This window comes from Lagenorhynchus albirostris, chromosome 3, assembly GCF_949774975.1.
Source record: "Lagenorhynchus albirostris chromosome 3, mLagAlb1.1, whole genome shotgun sequence".
Taxonomy (NCBI): domain Eukaryota; kingdom Metazoa; phylum Chordata; class Mammalia; order Artiodactyla; family Delphinidae; genus Lagenorhynchus; species Lagenorhynchus albirostris.
This window is the reverse complement of record NC_083097.1, coordinates 117775680-117803211: the sequence shown is the minus strand read 5'-3', so window position 1 is coordinate 117803211 and position 27532 is coordinate 117775680. Positions and strand designations below refer to the sequence as shown.

Genomic DNA, 27532 nt, shown 5'->3' with positions numbered 1-27532 from the left:
GTCTCCCACGTGACAGTATGAAATTGGAATCACAGGCAAAATGGACGCTGCAGTGTTACCAGGTATGATTACACTTGAAAAAATTTAAGCACACATTGTATTGTTATGAATTGTTAATAGAATATTATTGAAAATGGGTAGGATTTCCAGTTAGGCTAATGCACTTGTTTCTGACATTTACCTATTCTTACCAGACCTGCCTTCAAAGCAAGAGGTAGGGTTGTCTAAGGGGCTAGGATTTCAACATGTAGCCACCGGGAGAGCCCACAAATTGACAAGACACTTCTGTATGAAAGTCCTCTCTTAGGAACTGTCAGTAACAAAACTATAAAATACAAGACTCCGTGAAGCTACTCATAACAGCCTATTACAATAAACCTTCATGGGATTAGGTGAATAGTTACCAGAAAGTAAAAACAAATCAGCCTTAATAACCATCAAGTTCTACTCTTCAATGTTTCAGCAAGAAGCAAATGTCATTGAAATGGAGGGAAAAGTGAAAAAATTAAGTTTCCACCAACATGCTGCAAACCTAAAAGTAAAACCAACCATCATTTTTAAAGGATAGAAAAGGAACAAAAATAGAACTCACTGGCACCAAAGGGGTATCTTCTATAGGAAACTTCGAATCATCTAACAAAGACTGAGGATCCTTTTTCTCACAGCTCTCCTGGCTGATGAGCGCGTCTGCATAACTGGGCTGCGGTAAGATCACGTGACTCTTCCGCGAGTCCGAGGTGAGCGAGACCTCGTGGGAATAAGTCTGCAGGAAAGTCCGCACCCCGTCCACGCCCACAAAGTGAGAGGCTGGTAAGCCTGCCAATCCGCCTCCAGAAGCCCGGAGCACACGCGACGTGTGCCAGCGCCTCAGCCTGAGCGCCAGCAGCACAATGACAAAGGCGAGGAAGACGCAGGAGACCGCGGCCACCGCCACCACCAGATACAACGTGAGGCCTGAAGCATCAGAGGCGTGCGGGACCTCCAAGCTGCCCAGATCAGCCAGCACATCCGGGATGCTGTCAGCCACAGCTACGGTGAGCGTGACGGTGGCAGAGAGAGGGGGCTGGCCGTGGTCCTGGACCGCCACCACCAGGCTCTGCTTGAGCGCGTCTCTGTCCAGCAGGGCCCGCGCTGTGCGCACCTCGCCCGTGTGCAGCCCCACCGCGAAGAGTCCCGGCTCGCTGGCCTTGAGGAGGCGGTAGGACAGCCAGGCGTTCTGGCCTGAGTCTCTGTCCACAGCCACCACCTTGGTCACCAGGTAGCCGGGCTCTGCAGAGCGGGGTGCCAGCTCCACGCCAGTGGAACCATCGGTGGGGAGGGCGGGGTACAGGATCTCAGGCGCATTGTCATTCTGGTCCAGCACGAATATGTTCAGTAACACGTTGCTGCTGAGCGGTGGGTCCCCGCTGTCAGTGGCTGTCACCTGCATCTGCAGGTCATGAAACTGCTCAAAGTCGAAGGATCGCAGTGCATACAGTACTCCTGTGTCAGAATTGATGGAGACGTAGGAGGATAGAGGTGCCCCTTGGATAGTGTCTTCAGCCAGTGAGTAAATAACCCGAGCATTTTCTTCACTGTCTGGGTCCAGTGCAGTCATTGAGAAGATAGAGGCACCTCTGGGGTTGTTCTCTGGGATATAGGTAAAGTAGGAGATGTGAGAGAAGGTGGGTGGGTTGTCATTGATATCTGCCACTTGCAGGGTGAAGTGAATTTCCGTGGATAGGGGTGGACTTCCTCCATCTGTGGCTCTTACTGTGATATTGTAAGAAGATACCTGTTCCCTGTCAAGAACTTTGTGTGTCACCAATCTATAATAACTGTCAATGGATTTTTCTAACTTAAATGGTAGATTCCCCAATATAGAACAGGTGACCTGCCCATTCTGCCCGGAGTCCAGATCATGCACGTTTAAAAGAGCTATAACAGTCCCCAGAGGTGAATCTTCCATCAGGGGACTAAACAGAGATGTGATCGTCACCTCTGGGCTGTTGTCATTTACATCTTCTACTGTAATCAACACTTTAGAAGTTGCAAGATATGCCCCTCCATCTTCAGCTTGTATTTCTATTTCATAGAAACCTGTTTCTTCATAATCTAGATTTTCTGATAGTTTTATTTCTCCCGTATTTTTGTTTAGTTGGAATTTCAACAGTTGTGTATCAGGTAATTTTCGGAATGAATATGTCACTTCTCCATTGGCACCTTCATCCCTGTCAGTGGCGGTGACTGTCAACAGCTGTGCGCCCACAGGCAAGTTCTCGGGAACACTCACTCGGTATTCGGACAAACTGAAGACTGGAGCATTGTCATTTGTATCGAAAACAGTCACACTGATGAGGACAGTGCCAGATCGGAGAGGGTCACCCCCGTCGACGGCAGTTAGGACCAGATGGTGCATTGCCTCTTCCTCGCGATCCAGGGCGTGCTCTAGCACCAGCTCTGGGTACTTAACGCCATTGACACGGCTTTGAACTGCTAGGGAGAAGTGCTTATTGGAGCTGAGCTGGTAGCTCTGTAGGGAGTTCACGCCCACATCCGGATCAACAGCTTCCGGGAGAGGAAAACGCGTTCCTGGAGCTACGTTTTCATTAATTTTTACATCTAGATTTTCTGCTTGGAATTTTGGTGCATTATCGTTGATATCAGTTACTTCTATTTCTACTCCGAAAAGTTTCACCCTATCTTCCACAAGAATATTAAAACTCACCAGACACCGCGCGCTCTGAGCGCAGAGCTCCTCCCGGTCTATCCTGCCCGCGGTGACCAAGCTGCCGCTTCGCGGATTCAGAGCAAAGAGCTGCGTCCTACCTCTGGAGACGATGCGGACTCCGCGCTCCGCCAGCTCCCGGGGCTCCAGCTCCAGGTCTTTGGAGATGCTGCCCACAAAAGAGCCTTTCTCTAACTCCTCGGGAACGGAGTAGCGGATCTGCCGAGCTTCGGCCTGCCACGGCATACAGAGGAAAAGGCAGAGCTGGACCAGCGCGCTGCGGTCGGAGCTATTCCTTTGAGCGGCCATTGTTGTCTGGTGACGGAATTCTCGCTAAGTCCTCACTGGGCACGCTGTGTGTTTTGGCTGGGTCCTTTTTCTTTCTCTGGCAGCAGGGAGTCTCTGCAGCCTGCGCACCTTAAATTCTGGAGTGAGTTTCGCTGCATCCCTGGAGCCTGTTTGCAGGAACTGTGGAGCTTTGTGTAGTTGGGAGTCCTGAGAATCCGGATTGAGCGCTGGCTGCGGTTCTCTCCTAATGGGTGAACAGCGGCGCTCAGAGTCCTCAGAAGTTACTGCACCCACTGTGTATGCAATAGAAAACAAACGCTACTCTATTTTTTGTTGTATATTTTATTTTATTTTACATTACTTCTTTGGTTCCTCAACTGACATCCTTAAATCAACTACTATTTGTAGTTTTCTTACTCGGTGGAATAAAAGTACCTCAAACTATTAAATGATAATAGTTGATTGAATATATATTTGCAACACTAATTTTTCCAATAGAAATATATCCACTTTAAAAGGTAAGTAATGCTTACTTTCTTTCCTATGAGCTTCTAGCTATATTCAGAAAATTCTTACAATTTTATTTGAAATTCTGATTTAAATGGTCCAACTGTGTTTAGTAGACACTTATACAGAGACTATGAGATATACCCCTTAAAATTTCACTTAGAATTTTTAAATTTTAGATTGATCAATCAACTAATTAATTATATTTGTTTAGCATTAAGATTGTGTAAAAAGTTTTCAAGTTTTTCTAAAATAGTTTTACTGAGCCTCAATGAATTTTTTGAAAATATATATTTTATTACAGGCATATATTATTAGAAGTTAACTTGACCTATTTAAATGAGTTGAGCTGGTAATCACAAACTAAAAGGAACATGTCTGTATTGCAGTGGGAAGAGAAATACAAGTGCTACAATTTTAAAAAACGGAGTTAGAAATAGTGATGTAGGTTTTTGAAAAATACGTATTTATGTCAAATGACCTGTTTTCACCAGGGCGTTGATGCCTATATAAATAATCTCTTCTTTGCATGTTGTATGGAAGCCCAAAGTAAAGTGGCGTACACATCTTCAGTTGTACATCCCCACCAACCCAGTAGTAGTTCTTTCCTCAAAGATGAGGAGTTTGGAGGTTGACTTCTTTCATGCAGAGAGAACAGGTGGTTCAGAAACGTTTATGTCCCTATGCCCCCAAGTATAGAACTCTTCAAAGATTTTACCTTTTGTCTTCAAAGATTGTATATCAGACAATCAGAGACAGAGATTGAGCACAGAACACAATAGCATTTCATTGGCTTTCTTGAAAATTCCTTATCTTGCAATGTAGAGAAAAAAGGGTTGGGAAAGAGTACAATTTGAGCACCAAGAAAAGTAAAAGGAAAGCCAGAAGGACCAAAACTTGAAGAGAAAAATTCCTCTAGGGTAGTTAGTATTAAGATTTTGGGCCCATAGGAAACCTGGCAATGGAATCAAAGTGTTGACTCCTCTACCAAGAAAAATGCATACATCTGTAACTTTACATGCAATTTCAGGAATTCATGGATCCGCTCACCATGCCCCCTCAAGTGCTTACAGTTTTAAAAATTGTTAAAATAAATGAAGATACCCAAATGCACATACAAGATCATTTGCACTACATGTTTCTTTGAAATGAGCACCTGCTGGGATATTTAATGAGTAGCTAATATTATTAAACTTTAAAAAAGACATAAATAGGGTATGGAAATTTCAACTTAAATCTCAGCAGATTTGAATAGGTTATTATTTATTCATTTAAATTTATTTATTTATTTATTTGGTAAGAAGCCAAGACCACAGCCTCTGTTTTGCTAATCTAAGCTTGACAAGATATCTCCAATTTAGTGACATTCTTTCTGAATTATAGAGCAATTTATGAACCACAAAAGTCTTGAAAATGTACTCAGCAAAAACTGAACATTGAGAAGACAAGACAGTGATTACCTATGTATTTTCTAAATATGATTCTAGATGTAAGAGTGAAAGAGTATGCCCCAAATTTGAAAAACCTAGTAGAATGTTACAGAAGACAAAAAAAAAAGAAACTCACCGGTGTTAGGGTCTCAGGATGTGAAGTCAAATCATTCCCACTCTGAAGTGGAATTAAGGCCCCAGGAGAATCACCACAAACTATGTCTTGAGTGGAATGCAAAGGATCACTACATCTTAGGAAATTAAACTCTGTCTTTCCAGTATGGGCAACGCACAGATTGTAGGAATAAGGTAAAGTTCCTTCACTGTAGTTGGGGGGAACCACGGGTCCAGACTTGATACAGACACCAGGCTGAAAGCAGCCCCAGGCAGCGGGGCTGGAGGAGTGTCGAAGGTGTAGGGCGACCGCCAGAATCACTGCCAGGAGGAAGAGCACCGAGATCAAGGCCAAGGCCACCACCAAGTAAAACTGCAGCTCAGCTTGGGGGTCAGTGGGCTCAGAGTGGTCACTGAGGTCCGGCAGCGCCTCCTGCAGGCTGTCCGCGAAAACCAGGAGCAGCGTGGCGGTGGCCGAGAGGGGCGGCTGTCCCCCATCGCGCACAGCAACCAGCAGGCGCTGGCGGGCCGCGTCCCTGTCGCCCAGGGCCCGCGCAGTGCGCACCTCGCCCGTGCGCAGCCCCACGCTGAAGAGTCCGGGCTCGCTGGCCTGCAGCACGTGGTAGGACAGCCAGGCGTTGTGTCCAGAGTCGGCGTCCACTGCCACCACCTTGGTGACCAGGTAGCCGGGCTGCGCGGCGCGCGGCACCGTGTCGAAGAGCGCCGAGCCGTCGGGCCCCAGCGCCGGGTACAGCACCCTGGGCGCGTTGTCGTTGAGGTCGCCCACCAGCACGCGCAGGCTCACGTTGGCGCTGAGCGCGGGCGAGCCGTGATCGCGGGCCTGCAGCGTCAGCTCGAAGGCGCGCAGCTGCTCGTGGTCGAAGGCGCGCTGCGCGAACACCACGCCGCTCTCTGCGCTCACGGACACGTAGGACGACAGCGCGCGCGGCTCCAGGTCGCTGGCCAGGATGGAGTAGGAGATGTGGCCGTTGGGCCCCAAGTCTGGATCTGAAGCGCTAATTTGGGCGATGGAGGTGCCGGGCGGGTTGTTTTCTGCCACGTGGACCACGTAGAAGGCTTGGTGGAAAACCGGAGCGTTGTCGTTGATGTCCGTTATGTGCAGAGTGATGGTAGTGCTGCTGGAGAGGGGGGGCTTTCCCCTGTCAGTGGCTGTGATGGTGACGCTGTATTCCAGAGTCTGCTCTCGGTCTAGGGCCCCATCTGTCACCAGCTTGTAGTAATTATTAGAAGAAGAATAAATCTTGAAAGGAACATCTCTTCCTATATGACAGGTGACTTCTCCATTTTCTCCGGAATCCCGGTCCCGTGTTTTGAAGAGGGCAACAACCATTCCTGGAAGAGAACCCTCCAAAATCTCATCAGAGAGAGAAGTGATGATTATTTCTGGACTGTTGTCGTTTTCATCCAGGATATCTATGATTACTTTACATTGGGTAGAGAGACCACCTCCGTCCTTTGCTTCCACTTCCATGGTGTATCTTTCTATATCCTCAAAATCCAGTGACTGGTTATTCTTAATCATGCCTGTTTTCTCATCCAGTGAGAACATGTGCCTTGTACTCTGAGCAGTGCTCCTGAAGTAGTAGTGTATTTCAGCATTGGCCCCCTCATCCTGGTCAGTGGCTGTCACCAGCAACACAGAGGACCCAGGGGGTAGATTTTCACTAATGCTGATTCTATATTCATCTTTGCTGAACACCGGGGGGTTATCATTGGTGTCCTTGACAGAGATTTCTATCTGAGCGGTGGCACTTCGTGGCGGGCCCCCTCCATCCAAGGCAGTCAATATCAAGCTATGGGACCGCTGCTTTTCCCGGTCTAGGGGTTTCTCCAAAGATAACTCTGGGTACTTGCTACCATCGGAATTAACTCGAACCATTAATGAGAAATAAGGGTTAGGACTTATCTGATAATCTTTAACTGAGTTCGTGTTTATATCAGGGTCAGTGGCAGGGTCAAGGGATATTCGTGTACCTGAAGATACAGATTCAAAAATTTCTAAATGTATTTCCTTTTTATCGAATTGAGGAGCATGGTCATTAATATCCTCAACAACCACAATGACATGAAAAATATTTAAAGGATTTTCCACCACGGCCTCCAACTCCAATTCACATCTTCTTCTCTCTTTACATATCTGCTCGCGGTCTATTCGGTCCTTCACAAGTAAGTCCCCACTCTCCGCGTCTACGTTGAAAAGCAGCTTCTCCGCGCTAACTCGCAGCTTTCGAGCCGACACATCCAGGACACTGAGCCCTAGATCCTTGGCGAGATTCCCTACCACAGAGCCCTTGGCCAGCTCCTCGGGAATGGAGTAGCGGATCTGCTCGCAGAGCGCGGGGTAGAACAAAGGCAGCAGGAAGGGAAACAGTACCTGCCGCCGGCCGGCCGGACGTCTCTGCGTGCAGCTCCCTCCCATTGCGCGCTCTAGTTCTCGTTGGGTCCCAGTCTTTCCGGAAAGCCAAAGAAAATGCAATCCACGGCGTCACTGGAAGAGCTTTCGGCCCAGGACAGGCGGAGCCGGGAATCCGTTTGTGCTGGGCAGAGCCTGCCCGGCCAGGAGCCTGAGTGCGTGAGCAGGTTTCCCTCTCTCTGTGTTGGTGGCTGCGCAGGAAATCCCAGACTGGAGGCTGAGGAATCCCGAGCGTCAGCGCTTGCCCTGCACTGGCCGACAGCGGCGCCCTGAGGCCTCATGTGAAACCGCAGCCTGACATTTTCGTCTTGAATACAATTTCTCTCCAGAATGTGTATGTATATACACACACATATACATATATATAGTTATGTAATTATATATATGTATAGTTATGTAATTGCCCCAAATTCCAGTTTTAACAGCGTATACGGCAGATGTCTGCATACTTAGTTTTTCAAGAAATTTATTGTGTAAAATTTCAAACTTATACAAAAGTAGGGAGCATTATTATTGAACCTTCATATACCCATCACCCAACTACAACTATGATCAACACAAGGTCATCTTTGTTTACTCTTTATTTCATTCCCTTATTATATGGAAGCAAATCCAAGATATTTTAATAACTCTTCGTTAAAGACAAGACACGAAGATGAGGAAGAATTTTATCCTTAAGCCTATTATATTATATAATCTGTTACCGATGCAAAAGTCCTGCCTCATTTAAGAAAACTGGAACAGCATTTTCCAGTCTGCCCAGTCATTGATCCAAAGAGCCTTGTGTTCTGTTTTTAAAGGCAAGTGACATTTTTATGGAAGAGACTAGTAGTTACCTACCATGACATACAAGCCTTCGTCAATATCTGTTATTACATTTTTCCAAATTAACCATATTTTAATATTTATGTATACTAAGTACTAAAGGTTACTCCCCAAGACAGAAACTTTAAGTGACAGTTTCCCTACTGCATGGTTAAAAATATGACCCTGAAGGATGCTTTACTTTTTTCCTACTAGCTTAGGAATAAAGAGTATTTGAAATAATTATAATGTCTGTATGTCATAATGGATTTCCAGACATGTTAGCCCTCATATTCAGCATGTTCAGAATAGAACTTTGAGTCAATTTCAAAGCTTATTTTCAAAGTCTCCTACAATGCCATTTATTACTTGAAATAACATTGTGTTAAAATCACATTACAGGGCTTCCCTGGTGGCGCAGTGGTTGAGAGTCCGCCTGCCGATGCAGGGGACACGGGTTCGTGCCCCGGTCCGGGAAGATCCCACATGCCGCGGAGCGGCTAGGCCCGTGAGCCATGGCCGCTGAGCCTGCGCGTCCGGAGCCTGTGCTCCGCAACGGGAGAGGCCACAGCAGTAAGGGGCCCGCGTACCACAAAAAAAAAAAAAAAAATCACATTACATAATACATTATTCTTTTCCTTATGTCTAAAAGCCAGTAAAATATTCTTCGAATCTCCATAGCAGTTCCTGAGAATATTTTCCTAAACCATCTCCCATAACCAGATTTATTTCTAGCCTCAAAAGTTGGAGGATTGAGCCATAAAAAACAGTTGAAGAATAAGTTTTATTTCCTATGTTTTGTCTTCTCACAGGGTCCAGTCTAAGAAACCCCTCTTCAGCAAGCATAAACTATAGGAGGTTTCAAATTATTAATAATCTGATATTATAGTGTTAGGAAATCAACAGCTCTGAGGATGAGAATAAATGATGTTAAAGTTTTTCACTATTAAAAGAATAAAGCATCCTTTTCTAGGATTTGGAAATGGATGATATTTGAAGTTTGAAGTATCCTCCGAAATGATCTTTAAATGCAAACAACCTCTACAAACATGTGAACGGAAACACGTCACCTCTAAGGGGTGTTCTCCTGTCACAGAAACAGTAAAGAAGTACTGAGTCTGGGCTTTCAGTTGTTTTTATAAGAAGAATGCATTTCTTATTTATTTACCCTTACAAAAATAGCATCGGCTGCAGAAATGTTTTTAGAGTAAGAATTTCACAGTGGGGCCATTGGAGATAACAATAGTAACAAATTTCAGGAATGGAAACCAGTCTTAAGAATTAGTAGTGAACCGTGGTAACCACTGAAGCAACCTCACCCAAAGAGCCATGCCCAATGCCTGATAATGAGAGCAGTCCCAAGAGGAAGGTTTCCACTGACCTTAGGTTAATCATTATGAGAAAGCAAAAATTATAACAACGATGTAACCAATAAATGCCTCCTATATATGTTAGAGCAAAAATTAGGCCCAGTGAAAATTTTAACGTATGGTGAGAAATATGTTAATATCAACTTATTCTAAAGTGCAAACACTTAAATAGAAAACCAAATTTTTTTAAAAGTAAAGGAAAAATTGAACTCACTGGAACCAAAGGGGTGTCTTCTATAGGAAACCTGGAATCATCTGAAGCGCACAAAGGCTCGCTTTTCTCACAGCTCTCCTGGCTGATGAGCGTGTCCGCGTAGTTGGGCTGCGGGAAGATCACGTGACTCCTCCTCGAGTCCGCTGTGAGCGAGACCTCGTGGGAATAGGTCTGCAGGAAAGCTCGCACCCCGTCTACGCCCACAAAGTGAGACGTAGGCACACCCGCTAACCCGCCTCCTGAAGCCTGGAGCAGATGCGACGTGTGCCAGCGCCTCAGCCTGAGCGCCAGCAGCACAATGACAAAGGCGAGGAAGACGCAGGAGACCGCGGCCACCGCCACCACCAGGTAGAGAGTGAGGCCCGAGTCGTCAGGGCTGGCGGGAGACTCAAGGCTGCCTAGTTCAGCGAGGACGTCGGGGATGCTGTCAGCCACGGCCACGGTGAGGGAAACGGTGGCAGAGAGAGGGGGCTGCCCGTGGTCCTGGACCGCCACCACCAGGCTCTGCTTGAGCGCGTCTCTGTCCAGCAGGGCCCGCGCTGTGCGCACCTCGCCCGTGTGCAGCCCCACCGTGAAGAGTCCCGGCTCGCTGGCCTTGAGGAGGCGGTAGGACAGCCAGGCGTTCTGGCCTGAGTCTCTGTCCACAGCCACCACCTTGGTCACCAGGTAGCCGGGCTCTGCAGAGCGGGGTGCCAGCTCCACACCCGTGGAACCGTCGGTGGGGAGGGCGGGGTACAGGATCTCAGGTGTGTTGTCGTTCTGGTCCAGGATGAACAGGCTCAGAGACACGTTGCTGCTGAGAGGTGGGTCCCCGCTGTCGCTTGCCCTCACCTGCATTTGAAGGTCGCGAAATTGCTCGTAGTCGAAGGAGCGCAGTGCGTATAGCACACCAGTGTTGGAGTTGATGGAGACATAGGAGGACAGAGGTGTACCTCGGATGGTGTCTTCAGCTAAGGAGTAAACAACCCGAGCGTTCTCATTGCTGTCGGGGTCGTGGGCTGTCACCGAGAAGATGGAGGTGCCTCTAAGGTTGTTCTCAGGGAGATAGACTGAATAGGAGGTTTGAGAGAAGGAGGGTGGATTGTCGTTGACGTCGACCACGTGTAGGGTGATGTGAATTTCCGTGGACAGGGATGGTGTTCCTTTGTCTGTTGCGGTCACTGTGATGTTATATTCAGAGGTTTTTTCTCGGTCAAGATTTCGGACTGTCAACAACCTATAATAATCTTCTACTGACTTTTCTAATTGAAAAGATAGAATCTCCTTGATGGAACAAACAACTTGGCCATTCTTCCCAGAGTCTCGGTCATGTGCATTGAAAAGAACGATTACTGTTCCTTGGGGAGCATCTTCCCTCACTGGACTAAATAAAGATGTAATGGTCACTTCGGGTCTATTGTCATTGACATCTTCCACTGAAATGAGCACTTTGGTCCGATCCTTCAATGCCCCACCATCTTCAGCCTGTATTTCCATGTCATAAAATGCACATTCTTCATAATCTAAACTCTTTGCTGTTGATATTTCGCCAGTATTTTCATTAAGCTGGAATAACGGAGATTGTTTTTCACTAATTTTCCAGAATTTATAAGCCACTTCTCCGTTGGTTCCCTCATCCGGGTCGCTAGCGCTTACAGTAAGCAGCCGGGTGCCCGGGGGCACGTTCTCTGGGACTTTCACTCGGTAAATCGGTTGAGCAAAAACCGGGGCATTGTCGTTTGTATCCAACACTGTCACTCGGATGTGCACTGTGCTGGAGCGACGCGGTTCGCCTCCATCGGAGGCGACGAGGACCAGACGGTGAGCAGCCTCCTCCTCGCGGTCCAGGGCGCTCTCCAGCACCAGTTCTGGGCTTATAGTTCCGTCGTCTCCAGTTTGCACGTCCAGGGAGAAGTGGTGATTGGAGCTGAGCTGATAGCTCTGCAGGGAATTCAAGCCCACATCGGGGTCAACAGCCCCTGGGAGTGGATAACGTGTTCCGGGCAAAGCAATTTCGTTAATTTTTACTTCTAGATTTTCGACCTGGAATTTCGGATTATTATCGTTGATATCAGTTACTTCTATTTCTATTCCGTGAAGCTGCACCCTGTCTTCAACCAGGACTTTAAAGTTCACCAGACACCGCGCGCTCTGAGCGCAGAGCTCCTCCCGGTCTATCCTGCCCGCGGTGACCAAACTGCCGCTTCGCGGGTTCAGAGCAAAGAGCTGCGTCCTACCTCTGGAGACGATGCGGACTCCCCGCTCCGCCAGCTCGCGGAGCTCCAGCCCCAGGTCCTTGGAGATATTCCCCACGATATAGCCTTCTTCTGTCTCTTCAGGTACCGAGTAGCGGATCTGGCTAGCCCCGGTCTCCCACAGCCTCCCCAGGAAAAGGCACAACAGGACCAGTCTTCTGTGGTGCAGGCGATTCGTTGGAGCGGCCATTGTTGCTACACTAAAGAGTTTTTTCAGAATAATTTCTGTGAACGCTGATTCCTTAGGTTCTGTTTTCCTCCTGCAGATTATGGTGATCTTTTCCCTCAGGAGAAACCCGTAGTGCCTCAGGCTAAGAGGCTGAGTTATGTTGCAGCCCCGGAGTCGGTTTGTGGGATCCGAGCGGCTTTGTGTAGTTGCAGATCCTAATATCCAGACGGAGCGCTGACTGAGCTTTTCTTAGAGTTGGTGAACAGCGGCGCTCAGAGTCCTAAGCCGTTACTACACCCACCCACTCAAGTACTGAGATATGCAGTACTTCTGTTATAGATGACTGAAAAAGAAAACACTACTCTCTAACGATAATGATTTTAGATTTCTCTAATTGTGTAGTGCGTTCATATTTCAAATTCAATTACCATTTGTGGATATTTTAGTTGGAAATGAAGTGGAATGAAATTCTATTAAATGTCACTTTGGTATCAAACAAACTTAACTCTTATTTTTGCTAGAATTCTGTTCTCTCTCTCTAGATATGTAAATTATTCAAATTTCCTTTTTTATAATGTTTCAAATACTTTCTATAGGTCATTATTTTCTGAAGTAATTAGAATGTGCAATCCTCTTTGGAAATACATTCATATTTTTCTTAATTTTATATGTATGCTTATATATGTATAGTACATAATCATATTGAATGAATATATGGATTATTCACCTTGAAGCTATTTTATAAGCCTAATTCATTTTCATAGTGAAATTCCTGGAGTAAGGTCTCCTTAAGACTTTCTTCACAAAAATTTAATTAGGCAATGGTACTAGATTTTAACACCTAATATTGCTAAACTTTAAATGGATTGGGTTTTTAAATTTTACATAGTTATGATTGTTAAACTTTTATGCTATCACAATTTTTTTAATATTTAGTTTTCTGTGTGAACTCATAGTGCATGCACAGCCTATGGCATCTGGAAGATTCAGATGAACATACATTGAAAAGTAAGTTTCCATTTCAATTCTTCCATCAAGAAATTATGCAATTTTAATTTAATTATAAGCCTCATATTATAAGGGTCATCTAAACTTATGTAATAATGTGGGGAAAAGAACACAAGATGTAGAATGAATTATTACCACAAAAAGTAAGTATCACAATAAGAAATTTCTTTCAGCAATTTGTAGAGAAACTATTTACTGAAGCAGTTCCTAGCAAAAAGACTAATACTTATGTAACGGCATCTTTGTATGTTCTTGAAATTAGTAGGTTTTGCCTTTAAAATGGAAAATTCAGAATTCTCCTTCCCTCCTACAGTTAGAAGAAGGATGAGAAAACCTCCAGTCACTAATGTTTAGGGCTCCAAGTAATAAAACAAATCCAGTGAACTTCCCCCCTTTCTTCTTCAAAAAATATAGGTTGGGAATGACAGCACGTTATGGAGGCAACAACATTTCCTTTTCTTTTACCGAGTATCTCCTTCTGTTAACTATAAAGAAGAAGAGAATTTCGTATTCAAGAAAACTTGAAGGAACTTAGATAATGACTTCGACTTTCTGATGAATTCACTGAGTCGTTCTCTACACACACACACACAACACACAGTAATTTTTCTTAAAATTTTAAGGACTTCAAAGACTCATAAAAAGGTAGACTTAAGGAACTAGACATGAGGAATAAATATAAGAAAGAGATGGAAACTGTACCAATGAAATCAGTGAAAGAAGATACCTAGTAGTACTCTTTTTGCTTTAAAGAATGAATTGATCACCTACTTTAAATTTGATGTTTACTTATATATAATAAACATTAAAATATGTTAAAGAATGAGAAAAATCAATCGGTAAATTTCATTAGCTTAGAAAAAAGATAAGAAATCAGCAAACGAATTTTGCGGCGAAGCAAAGAGCATACTCTCTCTTCTTTGTAACTCCGAACTGAGTAACATAACTCTATTTTATGTCACATGCTTACCCAAATCACCATTCCCCATGATGATTGGATATACAGCTTTCTGATGAGCTATAATATTCCTAACACAACTACAAGATTAAAAATATATTTTCATATGAATAAACAAAATGGTGAAGATGATGAAAAGGAGTAGACACTTAAATGGAACTCACCGCTGTTAGAGTTTCAGGATGGGAGGTTGACTCACTGGAATTACAAAGTGGAAATAAGGCCCCAGATGAATCACCGCAAAGTATGTCTTGTCCTGAACTCAAATGCTCATTACATTTTAGAAAATTAAACTCTGTCTTTCCAGTATGGGCAACGCACAGATTGTAGGAATAAGGTAAAGTTCCTTCACTGTAGTTGGGGGGAACCACGGGGCCAGACTTGACACAGACACCAGGCTGAAAGCAGCCCCAGGCAGCGGGGCTGGAGGAGTGTCGAAGGTGTAGGGCGACCGCCAGAATCACTGCCAGGAGGAAGAGCACCGAGATCAAGGCCAAGGCCACCACCAAGTAAAACTGCAGCTCAGCTTGGGGGTCAGTGGGCTCAGAGTGGTCACTGGGGTCCGGCAGCGCCTCCTGCAGGCTGTCCGCGAAAACCAGGAGCAGCGTGGCGGTGGCCGAGAGGGGCGGCTGTCCCCCATCGCGCACAGCAACCAACAGGCGCTGGCGGGCCGCGTCCCTGTCGCCCAGGGCCCGCGCAGTGCGCACCTCGCCCGTGCGCAGCCCCACGCTGAAGAGTCCGGGCTCGCTGGCCTGCAGCACGTGGTAGGACAGCCAGGCGTTGTGTCCAGAGTCGGCGTCCACCGCCACCACCTTGGTGACCAGGTAGCCGGGCTGCGCGGCGCGCGGCACCGTGTCGAAGAGCGCCGAGCCGTCGGGCCCCAGCGCCGGGTACAGCACCCTGGGCGCGTTGTCGTTGAGGTCGCCCACCAGCACGCGCAGGCTCACGTTGGTGCTGAGCGCGGGCGAGCCGTGGTCGCGGGCCTGCAGCGTCAGCTCGAAGGCGCGCAGCTGCTCGTGGTCGAAGGCGCGCTGCGCGAACACCACGCCGCTCTGTGCGCTCACGGACACGTAGGACGACAGCGCGCGCGGCTCCAGGTCGCTGGCCACGATGGAGTAGGAGATGTGGCTGTTGGGCCCCAAGTCTGGATCTGAAGCGCTAACTTGGGCGATGGAGGCTCCAGGCGGGTTGTTCTCGGCCACGTGGACCACGTAGGAGGTCTGGTGGAAAACAGGAGCGTTGTCGTTGACGTCAGTAATATGCAAGGTGACACTTGTGCTGGTGGAAAGGGGCGGCTTGCCCTTGTCGGTGGCTGTGATGGTGACATTGTACTCCGGTGTCTGTTCTCGGTCCAGGGTCCCGTCTGTTACCAACTTGTATGAATTTTTGGACGAAGAGATTATCTGAAAAGGTACTTCACCCTCTAATCGGCAATTAACCTCCCCATTCTCCCCGGAATCTCTGTCATGTATTTTGATCAAAGCAATTAGCGTTCCCGGCACTGCGTTTTCCAGAATCATTTCGACTAGGGAATGAAACGTAACATCTGGCCTATTGTCATTTTCATCTTGAATGTTAATTTCAACTGTACATTGTGCAACCAGTCCTCCGCCATCCCTCCCTTCCACCACGATAGAATATTCCTTGATTTCTTCAAAATCCAGTGTGTTTAGAGTTGTAATTTCCCCATTCTTTGAGTTCAGACCGAAGACTTGACCGGTCCTGTAGAAGGAATAAGTGATTTCTGAGTTGACGCCCTCGTCCTGGTCGGTGGCTGACACCTGCAAGACAGTAGTGCCTGGGGGCACGTTTTCTCCAAGGCTGACTCGATATACGTCCTGGCTAAATACCGGGGGGTTATCATTGGCATCAGTGACCTGGATCCGGAGCTCAGTAGTGCCATTTAGGGGTGGATCTCCACGGTCTGAGGCCGTCAAGACTAAACGATGATAACCCTGTTGTTCCCGATCTAAGGGTTTCTCCAATACCAGTTCCGGGTATTTACTACCATCTTGTTTCTCCTTATTTATCAACGAGAAACTAGGGCTAAGAGAGAGTTTATAAGTCTGCAGAGAGTTCAAGCCAATATCTGCATCTTCCGCGACTTCTAATATAAATCGCGTGCCTGGCAGCGTAGACTCACTTATTTGTAGCTCAAAGGAATTTTGCATGAATTTTGGTGTGTGGTCATTAACATCCTCGATCTCCACACTCACGTGATAAAAGTTCAATGGATTTTCAGCAACAGCCTCAAATTCTAGAGCACAAGCCGGCTTCTTCCCGCATATCTGCTCCCGGTCTAGCCTGCTGCTAACAAGTAACTCCCCGCTCTCTGAGCTCACAGTGAAGTAAGGCTTCTCCGAACTGACCCGCAGTTTTCGAGTCGGTAACTCGTGGACACTGAGTCTCAGGTCCTTGGCGAGGTTCCCCACCACCGAGCCCTCTGGCATCTCCTCGGGAATCCTGTAGCGGATCTGCTCAGAGAGCGCCAGGCAGAACAAAGACAGCAGGAACGGAAAGAGCACTGGCCGCCTCTCAGCCCAGCCCCTCTCCGCAGCTCCGCTCCCCATCCCTCTTGCTCCCCTCAGCTTGCTCACCGGCTTGGAGACGCCGGATTACAAACAATCTCTGTGCCGCAGTTGTCCGGAGCTCCGAACAGCTTTATTCCGGCGTGGGGGGTCAGGCAGTGTTTCTTCTCCAGAGGAGGAAGCGGTGGAAAGGCTAGCGAGTCTGAGATGGGAAAGTGCGCTGCGTCTGCGCGAGGAGGTCGCCAGCACCAAGCTCTCCACTTTGGCCAACAGCGGCGCCCAGAGTCCGCACTAGGAAACTGCAGCCCCCGCTGCTTAAGTTTAAACAGCTAAAATAATTATAACCGTGTGCCTAATTTAATATGCCATATTTTTATGTTAATATATTTAATACCTTAAATTATCAAGACTTCCTTAAGGTATCTTTTCTCTTGTTTCCAAATTATTAGAAATATCATGTTGGGCCTGTATACAAACTTACATATATTGGTCCATTTATTTCACCATTCTACAAACATACATTGAACTTTTGCTTTGTGCTAAGTACTGTCCTTGTCAGTGGACATATAACAAAGAATAAGACACAGGTCTTGCCCTCAGAAAGTTTATTGTCTGCTAATTTCACGAATCGCTTCTGTTTATTAGCTGTGATATATAAAAAATTTTTAAGCTTCTTTCACTGATTCCTATGTTTATCCCCAACATTTCTACATACTCAATGCTATTTCATATCACATATATTAGAGAAATCAATACTGTTGAAAACCATTTTGTAAAATTGTGTAATTTTGTACCAATCCTCAAACATCTCCTTCTGATCATCTCAACACTCTCTTTACAAAATAATTTCTTTTTACTCTTCTATCTCAAGAATTATTCATTAAAAAAAACTGTCCCTATGATGTAGCCAAGATATTATTAACTGTACCTCCTACTTCATATCTCAAAATTAACTGGCTTATGTCATACCCAATATCACATATAAATTCATCCTTAAAATGTATTGAAATGTTAGTCTATCCTTCAATACAAAGTCACAAAGGGATATTCTAATAGAATGCATTAGCTCCTTATCTATGTACTTCTGTTATGCTAAAGTAATGGCTTCAGAATTGGAGGAATTGAGCTCATGGTAAATGTATTTACATAAATTCACTGAATGTAGTGACACCTGTTCTAATTATTTTACTCCATTTGTTTAAAAAAATTTGCAATTAGTGAATGCTTTGAGCAAGAGTATTGGGGCAACTTTCCACACACTTTTTAAATTTGCAAAGTGTCAACAAAATAGTTGTCTCCTCAAGTGACTGTACACCCAAACACTACAGAAAATATGAAGTTAACTCCTACCCATTGTATACGCAAAATTGGAAGGAACATAGCACAATCCCTGGGAAATGTCCTTTTAATTACTAACGAATAATTCATTGTGATTTCCACTCTCATCTGATGACAAATCAGAGGTTTTATTTAAATGCTATAACAAGGGATATGGAAGTCATATAGTCCAGACGGAATCATTTTTAATTGAATTTTAATCATTTTTAATTGAATCATTTTTGATTGGTTTGTTTAGAATTTGTGTACATGTAACTTCTGTTCTTAAAACCAACACTCTCGAACTCGAACCATGAGAACACAACACATTTCACATGGCTGTACAATCAAAACAGCTCATTGGAATTCTAATGAAACGCGTTCTTCTGTATTTTACAAAAGTCATTTTCAACAATTTAAAATGACATGTTATTGCAAATTTGATGGGGGCAGGGGGCAATGACCATTTTAGGCTTCAGATTCTATGTCTCCATTGGTATGAGTCCTGGGTGACCACTGACACACAAAAACAGTGGTGTGTGTGTTAGGGACCAGTCTCATCTACCACCACCCTTTAAAATATGTTTGTTTTGAAATATAAGAAGTATTAAAGCTTTGAACGGTAGTGATCCAGATGCAGGGCTCAGAAAAGAGGTTTAAAGTGAAGAAAATTTCAAGAGCCTAGTTTTAGTTTTAGCGAAGAATTCTTAGGATTCTTTGCAATCCTAAGAATCCTAAAAATTCTGAGATGTATTTTACTTTTACTAAGCTAATACAAGGGTTTAGAAGCCTCAGTAATGTTTTGTAAGTTTTAACTTATATGTATACATATATATGTGTGTATATATACACACACACATATATTCCTATATATAAAACGAACTGACCATATGTGATTGGGTAACTATTTCTTAAGTGAATAAGTGATAATTGTGGTAAAATATGGAAGGCTTTAAGAGGTCAAGAGTTCATATTTAAACAATCTTGTCTAAGCCTTTGGAAAGCAGATAAAACAATTATGTTGATTAGAACTCAATTTTATGGTATCACTAACACAAACCCAGAACTTTGTGGTACACCTCAAAAATTATTTTTAAACTTTCTTCACAATGCATGTTTCAAAACACAACTTAAATGTATAAAAAATATAATTCCTCTAAGAAATAAACGTAAACAAAGAACTGAACTCACCTGAACAGAAGCAGCTTCATCCCTACATTCATGAAAATCTCTGGATGTTAACAAGGAATCCTTTTTCTCACAGCTCTCCTGGCTGATGAGCGTGTCCGCATAGTTGGGATGCGGGAAGATCATGTGACTCCCCCGCGAATCAGACGTAAGGGAGACCTCATGGGAATAGGTCTTCAGGAAAGCCTGTACTCCCTCCATGCCCACAAAGCCTGAGGCTGGCAGGCCTGCCAACCCGACGCCCGAAGCCTGGAGAAGACTCGACTTGTGCCACCGCCACAGTCTGAGAGCCAGCAGCACAATGACAAAGGCGAGGAAGATGCAGGAAACAACGGCCACTGCCACCACCAAGTACAGTGTGAGGTCTGAATCATCAGAGCTGGTGGGGGTCCTGATACTACCCAGGTCGGCAAGGACTTCTGGGATGCTGCTGGCCACTGCCACGGTGAGTGTGACGGTGGCCGAGAGAGGGGGCTGGCCGTGGTCCTGGACCGCCACCACCAGGCTCTGCTTGAGCGCGTCTCTGTCCAGCAGGGCCCGCGCTGTGCGCAACTCGCCCGTGTGCAGCCCCACCGCGAAGAGTCCCGGCTCGCTGGCCTTGAGCAGGCGGTAGGACAGCCAGGCGTTCTGGCCTGAGTCTCTGTCCACAGCCACCACCTTGGTCACCAGGTAGCCGGGCTCTGCAGAGCGGGGTGCCAGCTCCACACCCGTGGAACCGTCGGTGGGGAGGGCGGGGTACAGGATCTCAGGTGTGTTGTCGTTCTGGTCCAGGATGAACAGGCTCAGTGACACGTTGCTGCTGAGTGGAGGGTCCCCACTGTCACTGGCTGTCACCAGTAGCTGCAAGTCTTGGATCTGCTCATAGTCAAAGGAGCGCAGCGCATATAGGACGCCAGTGTCAGAGTTGATGGAGACATAAGACGAGAGAGGCGTCGCCATGATGGTGTCTTTTGTCAGAGAGTAAGTGACCTGGGCATTGTTGCCACTGTCAGGGTCATGGGCCGTCACAGAGAAGATGGAGGCGCCTCTGGGGTTGTTCTCCGGGATATCGGCTGAGTAGGAGGCATGAGGGAAAATGGGTGGATTGTCGTTGGTGTCTGCCACGTGCACGGCAACATGAATTTCAGTAGATAGAGGTGGGGTTCCTAGATCTGAGGCCATCACTGTTATATTATACATAGAGATCTTTTCTCGGTCCAAATATTCCCATATCACCAATCTATAATAATTATCTATTGATTTTTCTAATTGAAAAGGTAAGTTATCACGTGTGTAACAGACAACTTGACCATTCTTCCCAGAGTCTCGGTCATGCACATTCAAGAAGGCAATTACTGTCCCAGGAAGAGTATTTTCCAAGACTGGGCTAAACAAAGATGTAATGGTCACTTCGGGTCTATTGTCATTGACATCTTCCACTGAAATGAGCACTTTGGTCCGTCCCAGAAGTGCCCCCACATCTTCAGCCTGTATTTCCATGTCATAAAATGCACATTCTTCATAATCTAAACTCTTTGCTGTTGATATTTCGCCAGTATTTTCATTAAGCTGGAATAACGGAGATTGTTTTTCACTAATTTTCCAGAATTTATAAGCCACTTCTCCGTTGGTTCCCTCATCCGGGTCGCTAGCGCTTACAGTAAGCAGCCGGGTGCCCGGGGGCACGTTCTCTGGGACTTTCACTCGGTAAATCGGTTGAGCAAAAACCGGGGCATTGTCGTTTGTATCCAACACTGTCACTCGGATGTGCACTGTGCTGGAGCGACGCGGTTCGCCTCCATCGGAGGCGACGAGGACCAGACGGTGAGCAGCCTCCTCCTCGCGGTCCAGGGCGCTCTCCAGCACCAGCTCTGGGCTTATAGTTCCGTCGTCTCTAGTTTGCACGTCCAGGGAGAAGTGGTGATTGGGGCTGAGCTGATAGCTCTGCAGGGAATTCAAGCCCACATCGGGGTCAACAGCCCCTGGGAGTGGATAACGTGTTCCGGGCAAAGCAATTTCGTTAATTTTTACTTCCACATTGTCGACCTGGAACTTCGGATTATTATCGTTGATATCAGTGATTTCTATTTCTATTCCCCAAAGTTTCCCTTTATCCTCAACCAGGATGTTAATATTTACAAGACACCGCGCGCTCTGAGCGCAGAGCTCCTCCCGGTCTATCCTGCCCGCGGTGACTAAGCTGCCGCTTCCCGGGTTCAAAGCAAAGAGCTGCCTCCTACCTCTGGAGACGATGTGGACTCCGTGCTGCGCCAGCTCTTGTGACTCCAGCCCCAGGTCCTTGGAGATGTTCCCCACGAAGTATCCTTTGTCGCTCTCTTCAGGCACGGAGTAGTGGATCTGTCCTCTCCCGATCTCCCCTAGCGTGCCCAGGAGCGCGCACAGCAGTACCAGATCGCCGCGTCCTCGGTAATTCTTTGGAGTGGCCATTGTTCTTTCACTAAGGAATCCACTCAGAATCTTCACTGGGCATATATGTCTTCTTTACCTTGTTGCTGCTTTGCAGATCATCTTATGGAAAGCTGGAGTTTCCCAAATTTAGGGGCGGAATTTTGCTGCAGTCCTGCAGTTGGTTTGTGAGATCTGCGGGTCTTTGTGAGGTGGGAGCCCAGAGTATCCGGACGGTTTTTGGTTGCATTTATCTCCAAGTAGGTGAACAGCGGCGCTTAGAGTCCTAGGCAGTTACTGCACTCAGATTTGTAATATTGCATGCTAGATTACTTAGGAAAAAGTTACTACTTGCTTTTTATAGTTTGGAATAATTTATCTCTGAATTCATATTTTAAAAGTAATTGCCAAGAAGTGTGGGATGAAGTATGGTTAAAGTCTTACAAAGTATTATTAAATGATCAGATTTTGGGGTTAGTGTCATATTAAATTACTCAAATTTCTGGAATATATTTACTCTGTTAAAAATAAAATTTTATTTCTTATTATGCTCTAAGCTTTATTGTTAATATCTTCAATATCTATTATCAAATAAGAACTATAGTTATCACTGGAAATTAATTCATTTTTAGACTAAAATACACCTATTGGAGATGACTGACCCAGAAGTTGTTTTATTTGGTTTAAAACAATTAATATTTATAGTAAGCTTCCTGTAGAGTTGTTGCCTTTTAATATTCTTTTTAAAATGGCATTTTAATTACACATTAATAATAATGTTTTCAAATTAATTTTGTGATGTTTTACTAGGATATGTGCTTTTACTTTGAAGTTTTATCAGAGATTATTTAAATTTTATATATTTTCTATTTGAATAGAAAATACTTGAAAGATACAAATGAATATACAATGAAAAGCAAGTTTCCATCCTATTCTTCTGCCAGTGAGAGATGATTACATTTTAAAGCCGACTTAGTTAACTTTTAAAGGTATACATATAATCTAAAGGTAATTTTACCTTAACTAGCACTTTGATCAAAAGAACCACAAAATTATCACTAAGGAGTCAAAAAGTGCCAGTGCAAGAATAAATGTCTCTTTTCTTCAGCAGTTTGTACAGTGGCCATTAACTGAAGCAGTTGCTAAGGGAAATCTAGCAAAGGCCCGATACAATGTATTATCATCTTGTGTATGTACTTGTATGCACATAAGACTGTCAGTCTTGTCTAAAATTTGAAGAATTCAACATGCTATTTTTCTCCTAGAGATAGTAGAATGACTAGAAGACCTCTAGCTATATTAGTTTAGGGCTACAAAAAAAAAGATATTTCAAAAATTACATAGGAGAAGTGTGTGTGACAGGAATAACAGAGGCCAAAACATTGTGTTTTCTTTGATAGAGGAAGCCTATAGAATGAGCATCAATACAGATTAATCCTGAAAAACCTATGCTGCAAGTAAGGAGAACATGCTTTTATCTTCTGGTGAACATAATGAATCTACTGATAAATAAAATGATTTTACACACACACACACACACACACACACAGAGCACAATGAATACAATTACAGTAGGCCCATCTACATAAAAATACAGGTTAAGAGACGTTATTCTAGGAGTTTTTGAAACAAAAGAGAAGTAAATATAGGAAACAATATTAGATTAATATGGAAACCATTATAGTTAAATCAATTAAGAAAACTACATAATTTTAGCTTATATTTTTTCTTTAAAGGTTTATTTATATGACTGCCTACATTTACATTTACAGTATATCCAAGCTGAAAAAAATCACAATATATTAAGCTGTGGAAGAAAAATTTAGAGAAAAATCTCAGTAGTTTTATGGGAGACCCTATAACATTGCCTAATGTTTCCCTTGTAGATAAAACCACAACTTGACTGCTTTGTAAATCTGAGCCTGGTAAGACACCACTGAAAGACACATAATTGCTCCGAATTCAACCTCCCTTGAAGAATGGTATGACAGCTTTTAGACTGGCTACTACACTCTTAAGACAATGTTTGGATCGAAAAATTGTATATAGGCACACATTGGTAATATCTTGAGTTTGGTTCCAGACCACTACAATAAAGGGAATAGCACAATAAAGCAGGTCACAGAAATTTTTTGGTTTCCCAGTGCATATAAAAGTTATGTTTTAAGTGTGCAATAGCATTATATCTAAAAAAATGTACATACCTTAATTTAAAATACTTTATTGCTTAAAAATGCTAACCATCATTGGAGCCTTCAATGAGCCAAACATAATCTTTTTGCAATAGTAATATCAAAGATCACTGATTATAGATCGCCATGACAACTATAATGATAAAGTTTGAAATATTTTAAGATTTAAAATACTGTGACACAAACTGTGACACAAAGACATGAAGTAAGCAAATGTTGTTGGACAAATGGTGTCAATAGAGTTGCTTGACCCAGGCTTGCCACAAACCTTCAACGTGCAAAACAACAACAACAACAATGAAAAAACAAAGACTCAGTATCTGCGAAGCGCAATAAAGCAAAACGAAATAAAACAGAGATACGCCTGTATTTTCTTGTGAATATGGAGAACTGTCTAGACCATAAGAAGCAGGTTATACTTACAGGAAACTCACCTGATGGGAGGTTGACTCAGTGGAATTACAAAGTGGAAATAAGGCCCCAGATGAATCACCGCAAAGTATGTCTTGTCCTGAACTCAACTGCTCATTACATTTTAGAAAATTAAACTCTGTCTTTCCAGTATGGGCAACGCACAGATTGTAGGAATAAGGTAAAGTTCCTTCACTGTAGTTGGGGGGAACCACGGGGCCAGACTTGACACAGACACCAGGCTGAAAGCAGCCCCAGGCAGCGGGGCTGGAGGAGCGTCGAAGGTGTAGGGCGACCGCCAGAATCACTGCCAGGAGGAAGAGCACCGAGATCAAGGCCAAGGCCACCACCAAGTAAAACTGCAGCTCAGCTTGGGGGTCAGTGGGCTCAGAGTGGTCACTGAGGTCCGGCAGCGCCTCCTGCAGGCTGTCCGCGAAAACCAGGAGCAGCGTGGCGGTGGCCGAGAGGGGCGGCTGTCCCCCGTCGCGCACAGCAACCAGCAGGCGCTGGCGGGCCGCGTCCCTGTCGCCCAGGGCCCGCGCAGTGCGCACCTCGCCCGTGCGCAGCCCCACGCTGAAAAGTCCGGGCTCGCTGGCCTGCAGCACGTGGTAGGACAGCCAGGCGTTGTGTCCAGAGTCGGCGTCCACCGCCACCACCTTGGTGACCAGGTAGCCGGGCTGCGCGGCGCGCGGCACCGTGTCGAAGAGCGCCGAGCCGTCGGGCCCCAGCGCCGGGTACAGCACCCTGGGCGCGTTGTCGTTGCGGTCGCCCACCAGCACGCGCAGGCTCACGTTGGCGCTGAGCGCGGGCGAGCCGTGGTCGCGGGCCTGCAGCGTCAGCTCGAAGGCGCGCAGCTGCTCGTGGTCGAAGGCGCGCTGCGCGAACACCACGCCGCTCTGTGCGCTCACGGACACGTAGGACGACAGCGCGCGCGGCTCCAGGTCGCTGGCCACGATGGAATAGGAGACGTGGCCATTGAGCCCCAGGTCAGGATCCAGCGCGCGGACTTGAGTGATGGAGGTGCCAGGAGGGCTGTTCTCTGCTACGTGGACCACGTAGGAAGCCCGTTCGAAAACTGGCATGTTGTCGTTTACATCACCGATGTGCAGGGTGATGCTTGAGCTGGAGGAGAGGGGTGGCTTGCCTCTGTCAGTGGCTGTGATGGTGATGTTATACTCAGGGGTCTGCTCGCGGTCTAGAACTCCATCTGTCACTAATTTATACGTGTTTCTTGAAGTATTGAGTATTTTAAATGGAACATCACCTTCTAATTTACAAATAACTTCTCCATTGTGTCCGGAATCCTTGTCACGGATTTTGAGCAAAGCAATGTGTGTTCCCAGCTTGGTGTCCTCCATAATAAGATCTGGTAGAGACTGGAATATCACTTCTGGGACATTGTCATTTATGTCTAGGACTTCTATCTCCACGGTACACTGGGCAATCATTCCTCCACCATCCTTTGCTTCCAAAACTATGGAATATTCTTTGACTTCCTCAAAATCTAATGCATTTAGAAGAGTAATTTCCCCAGTATTAGAATTCAGGTCAAACTGGGTAATCTGGCCTGCTTCAGTGAAAGAGAAGGTGATCTCGGCATTGACACCCTCATCTTGGTCGGTGGCCATAACTCGAAGCACAGTGGTGCCTGGGAGCACGTTTTCTGGAAGCTCCACCCTGTATAGTTCTTGGCTGAATACTGGAGGGTTATCGTTGGCATCAGTCACTAGGACTTGTATCTGTGCAGTACTGCTTAGGGGTGGATCCCCGAAATCCAAGGCCATCAATGTCAAGTGGTAGGACGTCTGCTCTTCCCTGTCTAAAGGTGTCTTCAGTACCAGCTCAGGGTATTTACTGCCATCTAATTTCTCTTTAATCACAAGTGAGAAATGATCATCAGGACTGAGCTGGTAATTCTGTAGTGAGTTGGTACCAATATCTGCATCATGGGCAGATCCTAAAATAAATCGTGCCCCAGGCTTTGTGGACTCACTTATTTGTAGCTCAAAGGAATTTTGCATGAATTTTGGTGTGTGGTCATTAACATCCTCGATCTCCACACTCACGTGATAAAAGTTCAATGGATTTTCAGCAACAGCCTCAAATTCTAGAGCACAAGCCGGCTTCTTCCCGCATATCTGCTCCCGGTCTAGCCTGCTGCTAACAAGTAACTCCCCGCTCTCTGAGCTCACAGTGAAGTAAGGCTTCTCCGAACTGACCCGCAGTTTTCGAGTCGGTAACTCGTGGACACTGAGTCTCAGGTCCTTGGCGAGGTTCCCCACCACCGAGCCCTCTGGCATCTCCTCGGGAGTCCTGTAGCGGATCTGCTCAGAGAGCGCCAGGCAGAACAAAGACAGCAGGAACGGAAAGAGCACTGGCCGCCTCTCAGCCCAGCCCCTCTCCGCAGCTCCGCTCCCCATCCCTCTTGCTCCCCTCAGCTTGCTCACCGGCTTGGAGACGCCGGATTACAAACAATCTCTGTGCCGCAGTTGTCCGGAGCTCCGAACAGCTTTATTCCGGCGTTGGGGGGTCAGGCAGGGTTTCTTCTTCTCCAGAGGAGGAAGCGGTGGAAAGGCTAGCGAGTCTGAGCTAGGAAAGTGCGCTGCGTCTGCGCGAGGAGGTCGCCAGCACCAAGCTCTCCACTTTGGCCAACAGCGGCGCCCAGAGTCCGCACTAGGAAACTGCAGCCCCCGCTGCTTAAGTTTAAACAGCTAAAGTAATTATAACCGTTGTGCCCAGCTGAAAAACCTTTTTTAGATGTCCGTATATTTAATAACGTTTAATTTGTACTATTAGAAACGTCATTATCCCAACTTTCCAGGTTTTTAGGTAAATCAGGTAGGTTTGATATATAAACATCTATATACTGACATAATTATTCCCCGACTTTCAAATCCGCACTAGTAATAGAAGGATAACTATAACACAGACTTGGCCTAAACGATCTCAGAGCATAGTAATTGTGAATGCTTATTAATTAGCAATATACTGGATAAGGTTTTATCTTTTTTTCCCTCGTAGCCTTTTCCCTTACTGTTGTGGTACCTAATTCAATTTTTCCAGAGAGCAACAGTAATGCTGAAATTGCCTTTTAAAAGGGCACAATTTTTTTTTGAGCACAGGCTCCGGACGCGCAGGCTCAGCGGCCATGTCTCACGGGCCCAGCCGCTCGGCGGCACGAACCCGTGTCCCCTGCATCGGCAGGCGGACTCTCAACCACTGTGCCACCAAGCAAGCCCTAAAAGTGCACAATTTATACTTACCTCTCTTCTTC

At 45.7% G+C, this 27532-nt stretch overlaps 1 protein-coding gene and 1 long non-coding RNA gene across 14 annotated transcripts in view; one reads left to right on the top strand and one right to left on the bottom strand.

The window, feature by feature from the left end:
• The window catches only part of LOC132517152 (protocadherin gamma-C4), a 168916-nt gene that overhangs the window by 93065 nt on the left and 48319 nt on the right, over positions 1-27532 (bottom strand). The window contains exons 1-2 of one of the 13 annotated variants that reach the window (XM_060143817.1): positions 5069-7658; positions 3259-3288 (exon numbers count right to left, since the gene is read on the bottom strand). The exons of 5 other annotated variants lie outside the window; for them this stretch is intronic. In XM_060143817.1, the coding sequence (XP_059999800.1) occupies positions 3277-3288; positions 5069-7486 (2430 nt within the window). In that variant the 5' untranslated portion in view covers positions 7487-7658 and the 3' untranslated portion in view covers positions 3259-3276. Of the gene's footprint in view, positions 1-592; positions 3209-3258; positions 3289-5068; positions 7659-9868; positions 12501-13544; positions 13765-14401; positions 16808-19273; positions 21849-24281; positions 26679-27532 lie in introns of those variants that run through there. 7 more of the 13 variants (XM_060143818.1, XM_060143815.1, XM_060143809.1 and 4 more) reach the window with 7 other exon arrangements.
• Positions 11989-13996, top strand: LOC132517155 (uncharacterized). Its single transcript, XR_009539601.1, has 3 exons — positions 11989-12186; positions 13228-13279; positions 13694-13996. It is a non-coding gene; the product is annotated as an uncharacterized LOC132517155 (long non-coding RNA).